The 13,974-nt window shown below is 43.6% G+C and overlaps 1 protein-coding gene across 8 annotated transcripts in view; it reads right to left on the reverse strand.

The window, feature by feature from the left end:
* The window catches only part of SCMH1 (Scm polycomb group protein homolog 1), an 86,752-nt gene that overhangs the window by 53,347 nt on the left and 19,431 nt on the right, over positions 1-13,974 (reverse strand). For 7 of the 8 annotated variants that reach the window (XR_011136001.1, XM_068917374.1, XM_068917373.1 and 4 more), the window contains 3 exons: positions 9,807-9,890; positions 6,435-6,503; positions 261-331 (listed from right to left, as the gene is read on the reverse strand). Coding sequence is in view for 7 of the 8 variants with exons in the window: in XM_068917374.1 (XP_068773475.1) it covers positions 261-331; positions 6,435-6,503; positions 9,807-9,831 (165 nt within the window). In the remaining variant the exon portion in view is untranslated. Of the gene's footprint in view, positions 1-260; positions 332-6,434; positions 6,504-9,806; positions 9,891-11,383; positions 11,420-13,974 lie in introns of those variants that run through there. The other variant, XM_068917372.1, reaches the window with a different exon arrangement.

Here is a 13,974-nt window from a genome sequence, read left to right on the forward strand (position 1 = left end):
CTTAGCAGAGAAAAAAAGTGTTCCAACATTCCCATCCGTGCACATCTGAGAGTTAAATCTTCTGTGCTGTTCTGTAACATCTGCAGTGTCGAAACATATCTGTTTTATCTGTGCTCCAACACACTTAGATTGCTGTTAGGTCTCTAATATCCTTAAGCATTTCCTTGTCAATAAAGAGGGCCTATCCTAAGGCACAGAACTGTTTGGGTCACAAACAGACCATTCTCCCTGGCCTTTCTTGTCTCCATTCACCCACTTACCTGCTTGAAGCAATGAGCAGGAGCTGGGATGGCACATGTCTCCTTCAGGTATTTCTCCCAGGTGAAGTGACCTGAGAAGAGAAAAAAGGATTCAAATAGGAACTTATGAGCAAAAAAGCTCAGAAAAGGGATGACAGGACTCTGAAGGCCAGCAGTTCTCCACTTCTCACAGAGAAGGTGTTCACAGGCAACATGCTTTCATCAAGATCCTCTGATGTTTGTGACTACAAAAGATTTACAACTGCGGCTGACAGGCAGAACAAAGCATGATGTTGCCTACAGCATGTCACTGCCTCTATGCTGCTCATGTACGTCTGCAAAAAGTGAGGATCACAGCCTATATCTTAATATAGAATATCTAGCAAAGACTGGAATCCGTGGAGTCTTCTAGACAACTGCCCCTTAAAAATCATAGACTAAACACATGCGCAGTCTGGGGATTATGAAAAATCACAGAGGGATAAGAGCTAAAGGCAGCCTAAATCAACAGAAAACTTTACATTCTGACGACTTTATGGTTCACACCTTAACACTGATACCCCCTGTCCAACATGCACACATCCTGTCTTAAGAAACCAGCAGATGTGGGCAGGTATCACCCAGTCTCCAGTAGCTGATGAGCGGACAGACCAGTAATTAATTTCCTGAAACAGACACAAAGTCCACAGCTTAGCAGGACTGAAGGCAGGGATCCTCTAGGCAGCAATTCACTGAGCAGAGCAGGTCGTATTCACCACCAAAGCCCCTTCAGTTGAGTACTGCTGTTGGGGGAAGTATATTTTATCACTGACTGCACCACTCTTCCATGTATATCCAGGAACAGTAAAAGCAATATGCCATCAAGGGGAACTTGCAATTAAATGAGGAATTAAAAGCTCCCGCGATCCAAGCAAATCATGACTTTTGCCATTTAGACTGAGCAGCTGGGAAGGGATCCTTCCAGCATGACATTAGCTTGAATTCATCTCAATAGCTCCCAAGAGACCATTGTTTTCAAGTCATTTCAAGAGCATTGGAGGCAGCACAATTAAAGAGTCAGTTACCGCTTCCCTTTTTCATGTCAAGCTTTTAATCAGTTTATTTTCAAAACAAAAGCTATGTTAAGAGCCATTTCAGCTACTGCAGTGCCCACCACATCTCTAAAAAAAAAATCAGACATTAAGATCAACACACATTATTTTTGTTCTGTCTCACGTGTACAGAGAACCCTTAAGGGCTTCATAATCTAAGAGCTCCAAATAAATAACAAGCACTGCTTTCCTGCCACCTCCCATGCAGATCGCTAGCACATTTTAAATACAGTGGAAAAGAACAGAAAAAATAAACTAGTTTCACTGCCATACTGGCTTAATATATTTCTGTTTACAGACTCTGACAGCAGCTCTCCTTTCTTCAGAGTACGTTTCCATCAGCTCCCACATACTTTCTTTTCGGCCTGCAATCTTACACTGAAGAAATTAAGTATTTCACTGTAATGATAATCTCACAAAAAAATTCTTTTGGGTTAACTGAATGTACGATTTTACACTCACATGTATCAACGGAACTCTTTGTATGAAAGTTCTGTAATAAATATAAAACCAAAGCATAACCCAGATTGAACACAGGATTCTATACAATGCCTGGTACTCTTGACATGAAAATACCTGGATACATCCCACCCATTAGCTTTGATTCCAGATCTGGCCTCATCCAAGACTGGAATCACACTTAGGAGGTCCATGGCCCTTCAGAGGCACTTTTCTCTGGAGCAAAGAGGATGCCTGCGGTGACAATTTCCAGGGTGAGGAGTGCAGGCCTGAACAAATTTCTTAAAAAGGATCAGCTGCTTTTGACAATTTTATTTTTAAAAAACTCACTCTCCCTTCCGCTGGTTTCAATCCCTCAATACTAAAGCTAGTTATGGTTTTAATCCTTCCACTTTTCACTTACTTGAACTAACTGAAGCCATTCTGCTTTTCTATAGCAGTTCACATTGCAGTAGTGATCAATGCTATAAAATTCCAGCGGGAGCAGCAAATTTCTGAGACAGCTGTGTGCCTCTAAAAATAGCATTTGGACACGGAACTTATTTGAAATTAATTCTAAAGTCTGTTGGGATCAAACTATCATACGAAGACGCACACAACACTAAAACTGCGACTACTTATGACTCACATTTTTGATGACTTGTTTTGCAAAGAAAAGCAGGAGCAGCAGAAAGGCTTCCCTAAATTCTAACAACAAATAAAAATAATACAGCAGAGTAAGTCTTCCTTCCTTCTCCATTGGTAATTTCTTTATATAAATACGGATTGACAAGCATAATTAAAATCTGTGCTTCTTTTTCAGAATTACTCACAAAATAGGACAGGAAATGCAACCTGAACTTTAAGGCTCTCACCTTTGCCTTAACATGAGAGGGAGCCCAGTACAAACTGTAGGGAACGGTTTCAAATGAAAACAGTAATGATATTTAGCTCATAACACAATGTTTTTTTTATCTAGGAATTTCGAAGTACTTTTAAACATAATGAAATATGATCAACTTCAACCTAAAAAAATGTGCAAAACTAAGGCAAAAAAAGAACAAGTAGAAAATGGCATAACACAAAAGTTGGGCTTTTTACAACAAAGGGAAAGCAGCCAACAAAATAGGAAAAAAAAGCAGGAGTTACTTAAGACTCTTAACTAAGGGAGTAGAGAACAAGTCCAGAGCTCTGTACTTGAAAAACAGTGGGTACTGTTTAAGACAGATATATCAGGCTCGGCGTCTTAACCTTAGGTCCTCTGGACTTTACCCAAATCCTGCTTGCTGTATCGATCCAAACTCAATTCCAAACACTGTTCATTTCCAAACGTATCTGTTCTAAAGCCTAGCATACCAGATGTGCTATCTAATAAGAGGCCGGGATATTGAATGCCAAAGCTGCTGGGTGCCTGCTGACGCCATTTTACAGGCACGCTGCATACAGAGATTATAAGGCCAAAGGGAAATATCAGGAATATCTTGTTTGGTCTTCTAGTTAGCAAGGGCTAACTATCTTGTATTTTATATTCTCTCAGTATTCTTATTCACATTAATAAATCACACGTCTTAATGTGGTGGGACAGGATATTTTTGTCTCTGAGATGCTTGCTTCATATTTGGCCCAGGTAGATAGCCACTGGAAAATGTTTTTCAAGTGCCTGTCAAAAAAGGCTGGTGGCTTTAATCCAATTCCTAGTTAATTCTGCTTCATGCAAAACTAGCACTTCAGCCAGTGCTAAAATGTCCCTTTTACTGGTGATAGAGCAGGAATGCCAAGGACAGAACTGCCTTTAGAGACTGAAATCTTCTCTCACTATGGAAAGCAAAAGGGAAGTCTTGGCCTCCAGCTGTTGTTGGCTTCCAGTACAGTATACAAAATATCCTGTCAGTCCTAAATCCATCCTTTATTTTCCCTGGTCTCTGACTTCTCTTTTGCTCTTCCAGCTCCTCTTGCAGAGTACATCACACCCTCACAAATCGGAATGATCGCTCATGTGACTGGATCTTGTTCCTCAGTTTCACGTACATCAGTTCTTATTTAACAGTAAGAAATGAGAGAAGACATTTATCAAGAAACACCACATTGCTGTAATTACAACTGTGATCTAAACAAAAGCCAAGGATTATAAACTGATATGACTTCCCTTAACTCAGCTGTGAAAATGCCTATTAAAGGTGACTTTGTCACTTTTGCTTGCCTTGGGAAAGTACCTTACTGTGTGCTTAATCCTACTGAAGATGCTACTTGCAGACAGTGTGTCAGAATGGGGCTCTCATCTCTTAGCCTTCAAAAATATTTACTATAGACAAAATACTCCATATACCCAAGGAGTCAAACTACAGTAGTTGTGAACAATACAACTCTGCACCCTTGTGTTTGTATTCTCATAACGTTGCCTTTAATGTTTATTTTCTGCCCAGAATTTAAACGAAGATGGAGTTTCTGTCTTCAACTGAAGCCTGGTTTGGGTTCCATTAGCATTTCAACTCCCAAAGCTCAATTCAACTTCCAAAAGGGGTCATCAATCCAACTGAAATGATGCATGTGCATTTCAGGTCACATCTGTGAAGGAGAACGTGCCCTACCCAGACCAAGGCATCCCATTAGAGTCTGCATCCCATATGTGTGTCTGCTAACTACTATCAAGGCAGCACATGAAAGTAGCACAGTATGATCAAACTCAGTACAAAAATTATCAGTATATCATCTCTGCTCGCAGATCCAAATGCAACAGTGGCCTTCCCTGCCAACATGGCACAGCTTTCCACAGAGCCAAGTTCTCTCACTGTAGTGGCACAGTTCCTGCACTTCCTATTTTGTTTCAGTTTCCGGGCACTTTGTTAAGCTATCAATCTAGTTGCACGTTTTCCATCAATGACGGCTAGAACTGATAACATAATACTGCTTACTCCAATGTCTTGTTCAGAAAAAATACAATGTGTGAAGCAAAATTAATAGATTTCAGATATCAACATGCTGTCTGCTTTGCTTCCTTTCAGAGGTGTCCCAATTCAATTTTAACTTTGAGAAAAAAAATCCTTCCATGCTGTACTATGGAATGCTGTTTGCCAGAAAGCTGCTGTAGTTGCATACTCATTGCTATGTAACCAAGCTTTATGGGCTGTGACATGTTGTTTAGTGTTTCTCACAGGGAGGCGATCCCTACTGTTATACCATGCACTCACTGAGCACACAAGTAACACATATAACAGCATGTCGATGGCATTCCAGTCCTAGGTCTGTAGGTTCTGAGATTTACTGAGGTTGGTGCACAGGCTTATCCCGAATGATAATGGCAAAGCCATTGAATTTCACAGAGAACTCCACTTCAAATCACCCTTGTCACTGAACAAAAGTCAGTCCTCTAACACATGGGAACGGCATCCTGTGCAGCACAGAAGAAACTGCAGTGGAACCCCCACAGACCTGAAGGTTCACTATACACAGGATATGTGAACCGTGACAGTGCCCTGTAACAGCATCTAGGGCTCAGCATGAGGTCACAGAGGACCCAGGACTTTCTGTGAGGTGCTAAAGAGCTCCCTCCCCTTGGAGAAGGTGCTTCCTAAACTGTGATCTGCAGGGCTTCAATCAAAGTTAGATAAGGACAGATGATAAGCCACAGAAAAGAATGCTAAAGACTGATGGTGGCCACAGTCCAAATTGTTTGAGAACCACAGTCCTGAATCCCACCTCAAGGCCCATGCTAACTGAGCCTCCAAGGCACAATAGCCACTTCAGCTCTCACAGGGGTTCTAAGAAACACAAGAGTGCCTTTCACCAAGGCATATATGTTTTTTCCGTTAGAAATGATTTAACTCAGGCAGTGCTTTAGTTTCTTATGGCTCTGCAACGTACTTGGTGGGAAATCTCGACACCCAACTTTTTAATCTATGCTTGTAAGCAGAATATGAGCCCTGAAGTCTTTTACTAAATTATACAAACCTTACATAAATGCCATACAGTTGGAAGTTGCCTGCATATGCCCCACGAGAGATAACAGGAACTGTCAGTTCTGTAAACTTAATCTGCAGATGCTCTGCACAGGACCACAACGTGCCCTGTCAGTGAACTGGATAAAGCATGATCTCCAAAGGGAGAGGGAAGTGATTAACTCTTGTGCTACTACCTCCATTGCTTGGCCTTAGCTCTGAAGAGACTGCCAGCTGGGCTGACTCACAAGGGGCTCCTGTCTGCTGGGGTAGGAGCCAACTTCCTGCTGCTGGGAAAGAGGGAACGTGTAGTATTCAGTGGTCTGCTACAGTCACACCACATCCACCCTACAGCACTAGGGCTGTGTTAACCACTTTCATGAACGTGCAAGAAGAGTTCACATAGGAGTAAGGAAGTCCTTTAGATCTAGGATACATGTAAAAATATGAGCAGAATCTCCCAATTGGCACTCAAGATTGGATAGTAAGAAACAGATTCGCTTTCTCTTGCTTAAATTAAAAATGCTTTAGCTGTATTACTGAGAAGCTGACGTCTTCTCAGTAATTTTTTACTGTGGTCAGAGGTAAACATATGAGGACTGTTGAAAGCAGTTTGTATCTGTAAACTAACTTGGCATGCTGAAATTTCTAAGTTCTAAGCAACTCAGTAAGCTCTGAGGAGGGAAAAAAAAGGGAGTAGAAAGGAAGAGAGATGAAACATGCCTTCTTACCTTGGTATTGAGAAGGAGACTCTGATGGGCGGCTGTACTTGTGCTTTTTACCATCCTTCCAGTCTATGGCTAAGACAAGAAATAAAGCATCCGAGTCAGTGAAAGAAGCCAGATAATGCTCTCTGTAACATTAACTGCTCATGTCACCCGCTTTACATGTGTGTGCTACCTCAGACGAGAGAAATGACCTCACTGTCCTCCCCGTCACAGACCAAGGTAACATGGATGACATCCACAACCAATTCTACAGTGTTTTTTTAAAAATCTTTTCTTTCTTCCACACAGGTCAAGAGAAGACAGGATACCCAGCCTCAACAGACCTGCGCATCTTAGTCTCTACCTAATCCTCACTAACCAATACTATTCCACAATGGCATGCAATATTGAAAATATATCAGTTTGCTGTTTTTTACATCATTTTAACTGTGTTAGGAGCTGGCAAGGCTTAGTGGGAACAAAACCTGAAGTCACTAAGAACTACTCACATGCATGTTGCATACCTAGAAAGGGAACCTCAATCACATATCTTTTATCAGTTATTTCAGCTATTCTTACACAGACAAATACACACACAGAATCCAGACCTTCTCTGGTGATCTGGCTAATCAGTTTTCCTCCTGAAGTCCACACAAATGCCAGGCCCATTCCACATACAATATTAGGGCTTTCAGATTAGAAACAGGCTGATCACCGTGTGTCCTATGCAACTTGGAAGAAAGCAAACTAGCACCCCACAAGATGTGCGGCGGAAGGTGCCAACTGACTCTAGAGAACATCTCATCAAAGCTATTTGTGGTGACAACTGCTTTGGGCCTCAGAGGATGGGAAGTAGCCAAAAATAAAAAGAAAACAAAAAACAAAACAAACCCTCAAGTCTGTTCCCCAAAGACTGATATAGCAAGAAATAGGAGCTCCCCATCCCCACCTCTACCAGCCTTCAGCCAAATGGAAGCATAACACAGTCGTATGCCATAACAGAGCTTGCATTACTCAGCTAGAATTGCCTTCCTTGAGCGAGCTGCTCAAAGGGGGCTAATTCCATGCACTGATAGCTGACTAATGCATACCTAAGAATACGTTTCAGCTGTTACAGCCTAGGCTCATTTATTTTAGACAGCATTTTTAAGGTTATTATAAAAAGCAATTTTGTAGTCCTCCATGGTACCTTGCTACCATGAAAAGTAGCTCCTTGTGAAAGGAACAAAAGCAAAAGAAGAAAAAATGCAAGAAAAGTTTAAAGGTCTATTGACAAGTAGCTGAAAAAGGCAGTTCATAAACTACTACTAAGTGGCTGGGTGGATAATCTTGAGCTGTTTAAAACGGCTTCTGAATCATTATTTTTGCAATCTGTTCTTCCTGACACCTCCTTTTCAATGCAATGGACAAGAGGACTGCATGTACGTTTTTTTCCCGTTTTTTCCATATACATATGGAGTATAGCCATGGCATCATTAGAAGTAGACCAGCCAAAACGCTTCCTCGGAGAGACACAAAGGAAAGAAAAAGCAGGAAGGATACCCTCACTATAACCGTATTCCCATGAAGGATGGTACTCCACTATCTCCTTAAGAAAGCAAGAGTAAAGGACACAAAATATCAAAGTCAGAAACAAAAAAAGACTCCTAAGTGTGTAATGTTCTTTTCAATGTTGCAGGACAGCTCTGCAATACAGTGTCCAGCATTCAAATGGACATTTACTTTAGGTAAACCTATCACCATATTCTGCAGCTTAAGTTACAATTTTATTGTTAATCTTACAGATGTCAAAACCCTCATTACACAGGCTGCAAAAGCAGCAAAGGGGGAAACACTGAAGAAATGCAAGAATTTCTGGAGGTAAGTTACATGAGGTAACAAAAAAAGCAAAAGTCAAATGCATTATTAAAAAAAAAAGCAGGTAAGTAGGACAGGAACCCATCTGTGTACAATACAGGTGTTGATTCTGGAACATATGGCACAGCATTCACAACATACAGGTCACAACAGCAATGCTGGCTGGAGGCACCCTGCTCCATGAGGCAAAAAGATGACAAGCTGTGTGTGAGGCTAGATCCAGGCAGCCAGGTCTGAGGCCGCACTGCTGACTAATCAACCTGCCTCTTTTATTACCAAGCCCTCCAGCTGCCTCGCAGCATGCTCTCCCCATTCCCTGTTCTCCTTCATTTATTTTCACTTCATTAAAGGACAAGCCATGTTAGAAAGAGGATAATGCTTCTGTAAGATGAACCACCAGAGAAGCAAAGGGGACATTTAAAAAAAAAAATAAAGGAAGGAGAGAGAGAGAGAGAGAGAGAGAAATCGAGCATAGAAATCTCCTGCAATAAACCTTGTGTGCATGTAGCAGATGTGAACAAAGAACTGCAGAGGATGCTTCATCCTTTACTGCTCTCCCTTCCCCCTCCTCTGAAGCGAATGTGATGAGATCACTCCAGTCAAATGCACAACATGTATGGCACAACACTAAAGGAAATCAATATATATATATTTTTAAAAGAACAAAAAGTCCAAGCAGTTCAGCTGCAGACAGCCTGTTTGAGTTTACCCTTTTGTTTAGGCAAACAGGACACAGGTAATGTGCTTGTAGCTGTCCTGAGCACTCCGCCTGCTGCCACTGCAACTGCATGTAATGAGATGAAAGATTCAGGCCACAAGAGGTAAACGTCTGTAATATATTTCATCTCCACAAGGTAGGCTGGTCTTTGGTTTCATGCCTCATTAGAAGGGGGAGGCTTGTGCCAGCAGAGAATCAGGATGCTTCATGCTGGGAGCACTAGCAGATGGTGCATGCAGCGGGGTCCACAGAGTAATATCACCACCTGACATCACGCCCCAAAAGCTGTAGGGGTACCACGAGGCTTGCAAGGGCTCCCACCAGCCAGCTTTGTCTCCGACATCAGAATGAGCACTTCTGGCTAAGTGCTCCCTTAAAAACATAAGCAAAAGCAACAGCATGTTGTGCGTAAACAAGAAGGTAAAAAGGACTTCCCCAGCAACGGGGAACCAGGTATAATACCAGCAGTTGCAGAGTTAACACCCCAGTGACCCAGCCCAGGGTGTCCCCAGGAGCATGCTGTGTGTCACAAGCAAGCTCGCTTGCTCGCTCTCATCAGAAGCCTGCTCTGGCATGGGAATGGGACAGATGACTGGTGAGGATTCTTCTTCTATTGAGATTAGCGGTAGCATTATGAAGGACTCTCTTGTAATCTGCCAGAGAAATAACTCCCTTCTTAGGGCTGTTTCAAACTGGGATACAACCAGGATGCCTCCCGTTGCTCCCTCCCCACATCTTGGCCTCCTAATATGCTGCAGTTGGTTCTTTAGTCTAGAACAGCTAACTAAGGGGCCTTGTCTATACCAAGCATTACTGCTTACCTTTTTGAGGGCCTGGTTTCCGCATTATATCACCTGCCGCTGTCCTTATCCTGGAACTGGCTTGATTTTAGAAACTGAAGATGTCTAGGACAAAAGAAATAAACATGAGAAAATACCCCAGTTCTGAAACATACAGTCAGCTGCAACATTAACTGATTACACAGTGGGGAGAAAATACAAGCTCCTTCATCGCAGGGTACATAGAAAACCTCCTATTAAACACAAACAATTCATTTCAAAGCCCTTGACACTAGATGTCTTTTCCCAACACGTGGACAACTTCAAATCTATGGCAGTGAGAACAGGATAAAGAGAAGCATATGCCAGTCTCTGTGCTAACTACAGAGCAGGTCCTGTGTGCCTGTGTAGAAGGGGGTGTCGTTCTTGCTTGCTAACAAAGAGAGGCAGCACTGAAATTTATGTAAGGAAACACATGGAAACATAACATTAACTCTGGCAAAGCAGCACCACAGTCCCCAGCCCGGCGCTTGTGATTCAAATTGCTCACAGCAGTTCTGGGTAATAAGGATGAGAAATTGGACAATGACCCAGGAAATATTTTTGCTATTACTACTGCAACGAGTGTCCAAGTTGCGTTATATTTATTGCTGGTCAGAGAAGAACTAGCTAGACTGTCCCCCCAATAGAAAAAGGATTTGCATTCTTGTTATAAGCAAATGTCATAGAAAAATCAATACTCTTGGGAGATAACGCTCTATATATGTATGTCAGAGACCATTGCTCCCCCCATAACTAGTCTCACAGGGCAGGGAAGCAGTGCCTTCCACATGCAGCAAGCGACACGCTGAATGTTGCCAAACCCTGGCAGAAAACATCTAAATTAATGACTAAGTCGCAAATAAGCTCTTAGGAAAGCTAGTAAAAGCATGTTTTGACACTACACTAACTAATGAAAGATTAATTGTGTCAATACAATTCCATTTTGTTCACAGTGGGGCAGTCAAGCTGGAATATCGCTGTGAAAGGAAGCCATACCAGAATATAGTGCTGAATTTCTGCTTAGAGATCCAACTTGGCTAAAAATTTTGATTTGGAAAAGTAGCTTTTTTCCAAAGCTAAGAAAAATGAAGAATTTCATCTTCTGGAAAAAATGTTAAAAAATAAAGCTTTTTTATGCAGTGCTTTTTAATATTAAGCAATCTCTGAAATAAGATTAAAAAAGAAAAAAGTTGTTTTTTAATTCAAACTAAAAGGTACAAAGTAGTCTCTTACTGCCTCTCATAAACAGTATGTGTATTTGTGCATGCTTGTGAAAAGAGTAAAGTTTCTTTTCCTTTTAATAACTTCAGGTAATCTACATGTGAAAGCTTATTTACAACTTTTAATGCTTCTTTTCATAATTTTCTTTAGTCATTTTTATTAAAAGCTAACAGTCATGGTAGGAAAAGTCCTCCAGCCATAAAACTCAGGGTGAAAGGTGTTATATAAAGGCACCAGACTAGTACTCACAACCTGGCTCTGATCTCTGCTGTCTGCTTGGCTCCCCCTGTGTAAAGTGCCTGGACATGAGATTTCCTAAAGTACCAAAGTGACTGCTAATCATAAATCTCACTCACTTGGCATGTGATTTGTGGTCCCGTGCCACTCAGATGGCTTTTGAAAAGCTGCTTCAGTCTAAGCACTTCAGAGCCATGCATGGGAAGGATATGTAAATCTCTGCAGAAATTTTGGGAGGAAAAGTTCATGAATGTGAAAGAGATGCTCAGACACTATGCTGTGGAAGACGACAGTGTAGCAGAAAAAGTAAAATAACTCTACCCTCAGGCCTTGTCCACACAGTGAGTGGAATAATCCTCACTAACTTTAAAGCACATGGATGACTGTAAAGCCCCACAGCCTATACCACATGCGGTCTCTCATGGAAGAGAATAAGACATTATAAATATTTTCTAAGACAAGAGAGAGACTCTTCCCCAAACAAGAAGACTTAGAGGGACTACAGCCTTGGCTGCAGCCTTGGCTGCAGTGACCATGAGATGGTGGAGTTCAGGATCCTACGAGGAGGGAGCAGGGCAATGAGTAGGATTGCAACGCTGGACTTTAGGAGACCTGACTTTGGCCTCTTCAGGGACCTACTTAGGGGAATCTCATGGGACAGGGCCTAGAAGGAAGAGGGGTCCAAGAAAGCTGGTTAATATTCAAGCATCACCTCCTCCAGGCTCAAGAGCAGTGCATTCCTCTGAGGAAGAAGTCGAGCAAAACGGGCAGGAGACCTGCATGGATGAGCAAGGAACTCCTGACAAAGCTCCAGCAGAAGAAGGAAGTGTACAGAATGTGGAAAAGGGGACAGGCCACTTGGGAGGAATACAGGGACGTTGTCAGAGTGTGCAGGGATGCGACAAGGAAGGCTAAGGCCCATTTGGAATTAAATCTGGCAAGGGATGTCAAGGACAACGAGAAGGGCTTCTTCACACACATCAATAGCAAAGGGAAGACTAGGGAAAACGTGGGCCCACTACTGAATGGGGCGGGTGCCCTGGTGACGAAGGATACAGAGAAGGCAGAGTTGCTGAATGCCTTCTTTGCTTCAGTCTTTACTGCTAAGGCCAGTCCTCAGGAATTCCAGACCCTGGAGACAAGATAGAAAGCCTAGAGAAAGGAAGACTCTTCCTTGGTGGAGGAGGATCAGGTTAGAGATCTTTTGTCCAAACCTCACATCCATAAATCCATGGGCCCCAATGGGATGCACCCACGAGTGCTGAGGGAGCTGGCGGATGTTCTTGCTAGGCCACTCTCCATCATCTTGGCAAGGTCCTGGAGAACAGGAGAGGTGCCTGAGGCCTGGAAGAAAGCCAATGTCACGCCAGCCTTCCACAAGGGCAAGAAGGAGGAGCCAGGGAAGTGCAGGCTTGTCAGCCTCACCTCCATCCCTGGAAAGGTGATGGAACAGCTCCTCCTGAAGGTCCTCACTAAGCATGTGGAGGACAAGAAGGTGATCAGGAGTAGTCAGCATGGATTCACCAAAGGGAAATAATCATGCTTGACCAATCTGAGAGCCTTCTCTGCTGGAATGACTGGCTGGGTAGATGAGGGCAGAGCAGTGGATGTTGTCTCCCTGGACTTCAGCAAGGCTTTGGACACTGTCTCCCATCACATCCTCACAGGCAAGCTCAGGAAGCGTGGGCTGGATGAGTGGAGAGTGAGGTGGATTGAAAACTGGCTGCATGGCAGAGCTCAGAGGGTTGTGGTGAATGGCGCAGAGTCAAGTTGGAGGCCTGTGGCTAGCAGTATCCCCCAGGGGTCAGTCCTGGTCCCAGTCTTGTTCAATATATTCATCAATGACCTGAAGGAAGGGACAGAGTGCACCCCCAGCAAGTTTGCTGATGATACTAAACTGGGGGGAGAGGCTAACACACCAGAAGACTGTGTTGCCATTCCGAGGGACCTGGACAGGCTGGAGAGCTGGGCGGAGAGGAACCTCCTGAAGTTCAACAAAGGCAAGTGCAGGGTCCTGCATCTGGAGGGGAATAACCCCATGCAGCAGTACAGGCTGGGGGTTGACCTGCTGGGAAGTAGCTCTGCAGAGAAGGACCTGGGAGTGCTGGTGGACAACAAGTTAAACATGAGCCAGCAGTGTGCCCTTGTGGCCAAGAAGGCCAATGGGATGCTGGGGTGCATTAGGCAGAGTGTTGCCAGCAGGTGGAGGGAGGTGATCCTGCCCCTCTCCTCAGCCCTGGGGAGGCCCCACCTGGAGTCCTGTGTCCAGTTCTGGGCTCCCCAGTCCAAGAGAGACATGGCACTACTGGGGAGAGTCCAGCGGAGGGCTACCAAGATGATTAGAGGGCTGGAGCACCTCTCCTAGGAAGAAAGACTGCAAGAGCTGGGCCTGTTCAGCCTGGAGAAGAGAAGACTGAGAGGTGATCTCATCAACGTGTACAAGTATCTGAAGGGGGAGTGTCGAGAGGATGAGGCCAGCCTCTTCTCCGTGGTGCCCAGCAACAGGACAAGAGGCAACGGTCACAAACTGAACCACAGGAAGTTCCATCTGAACCTGAGAAAAAACTTCTTCACTGTGAGGGTGACTGAGCACTGGAAGAGGTTGCCCAGAGAGGTAGTGGAGTCTCCTTCGCTGGAGGTATTCAAAACCCGTCTGGATGTGATTCTGGGCAATATGCTCTAGAGGTCCCTGCTTGAGCAGGGAGGTTGG

The sequence above is a fragment of the Struthio camelus genome, chromosome 23 (assembly GCF_040807025.1).
Source record: "Struthio camelus isolate bStrCam1 chromosome 23, bStrCam1.hap1, whole genome shotgun sequence".
Lineage (NCBI taxonomy): Eukaryota > Metazoa > Chordata > Aves > Struthioniformes > Struthionidae > Struthio > Struthio camelus.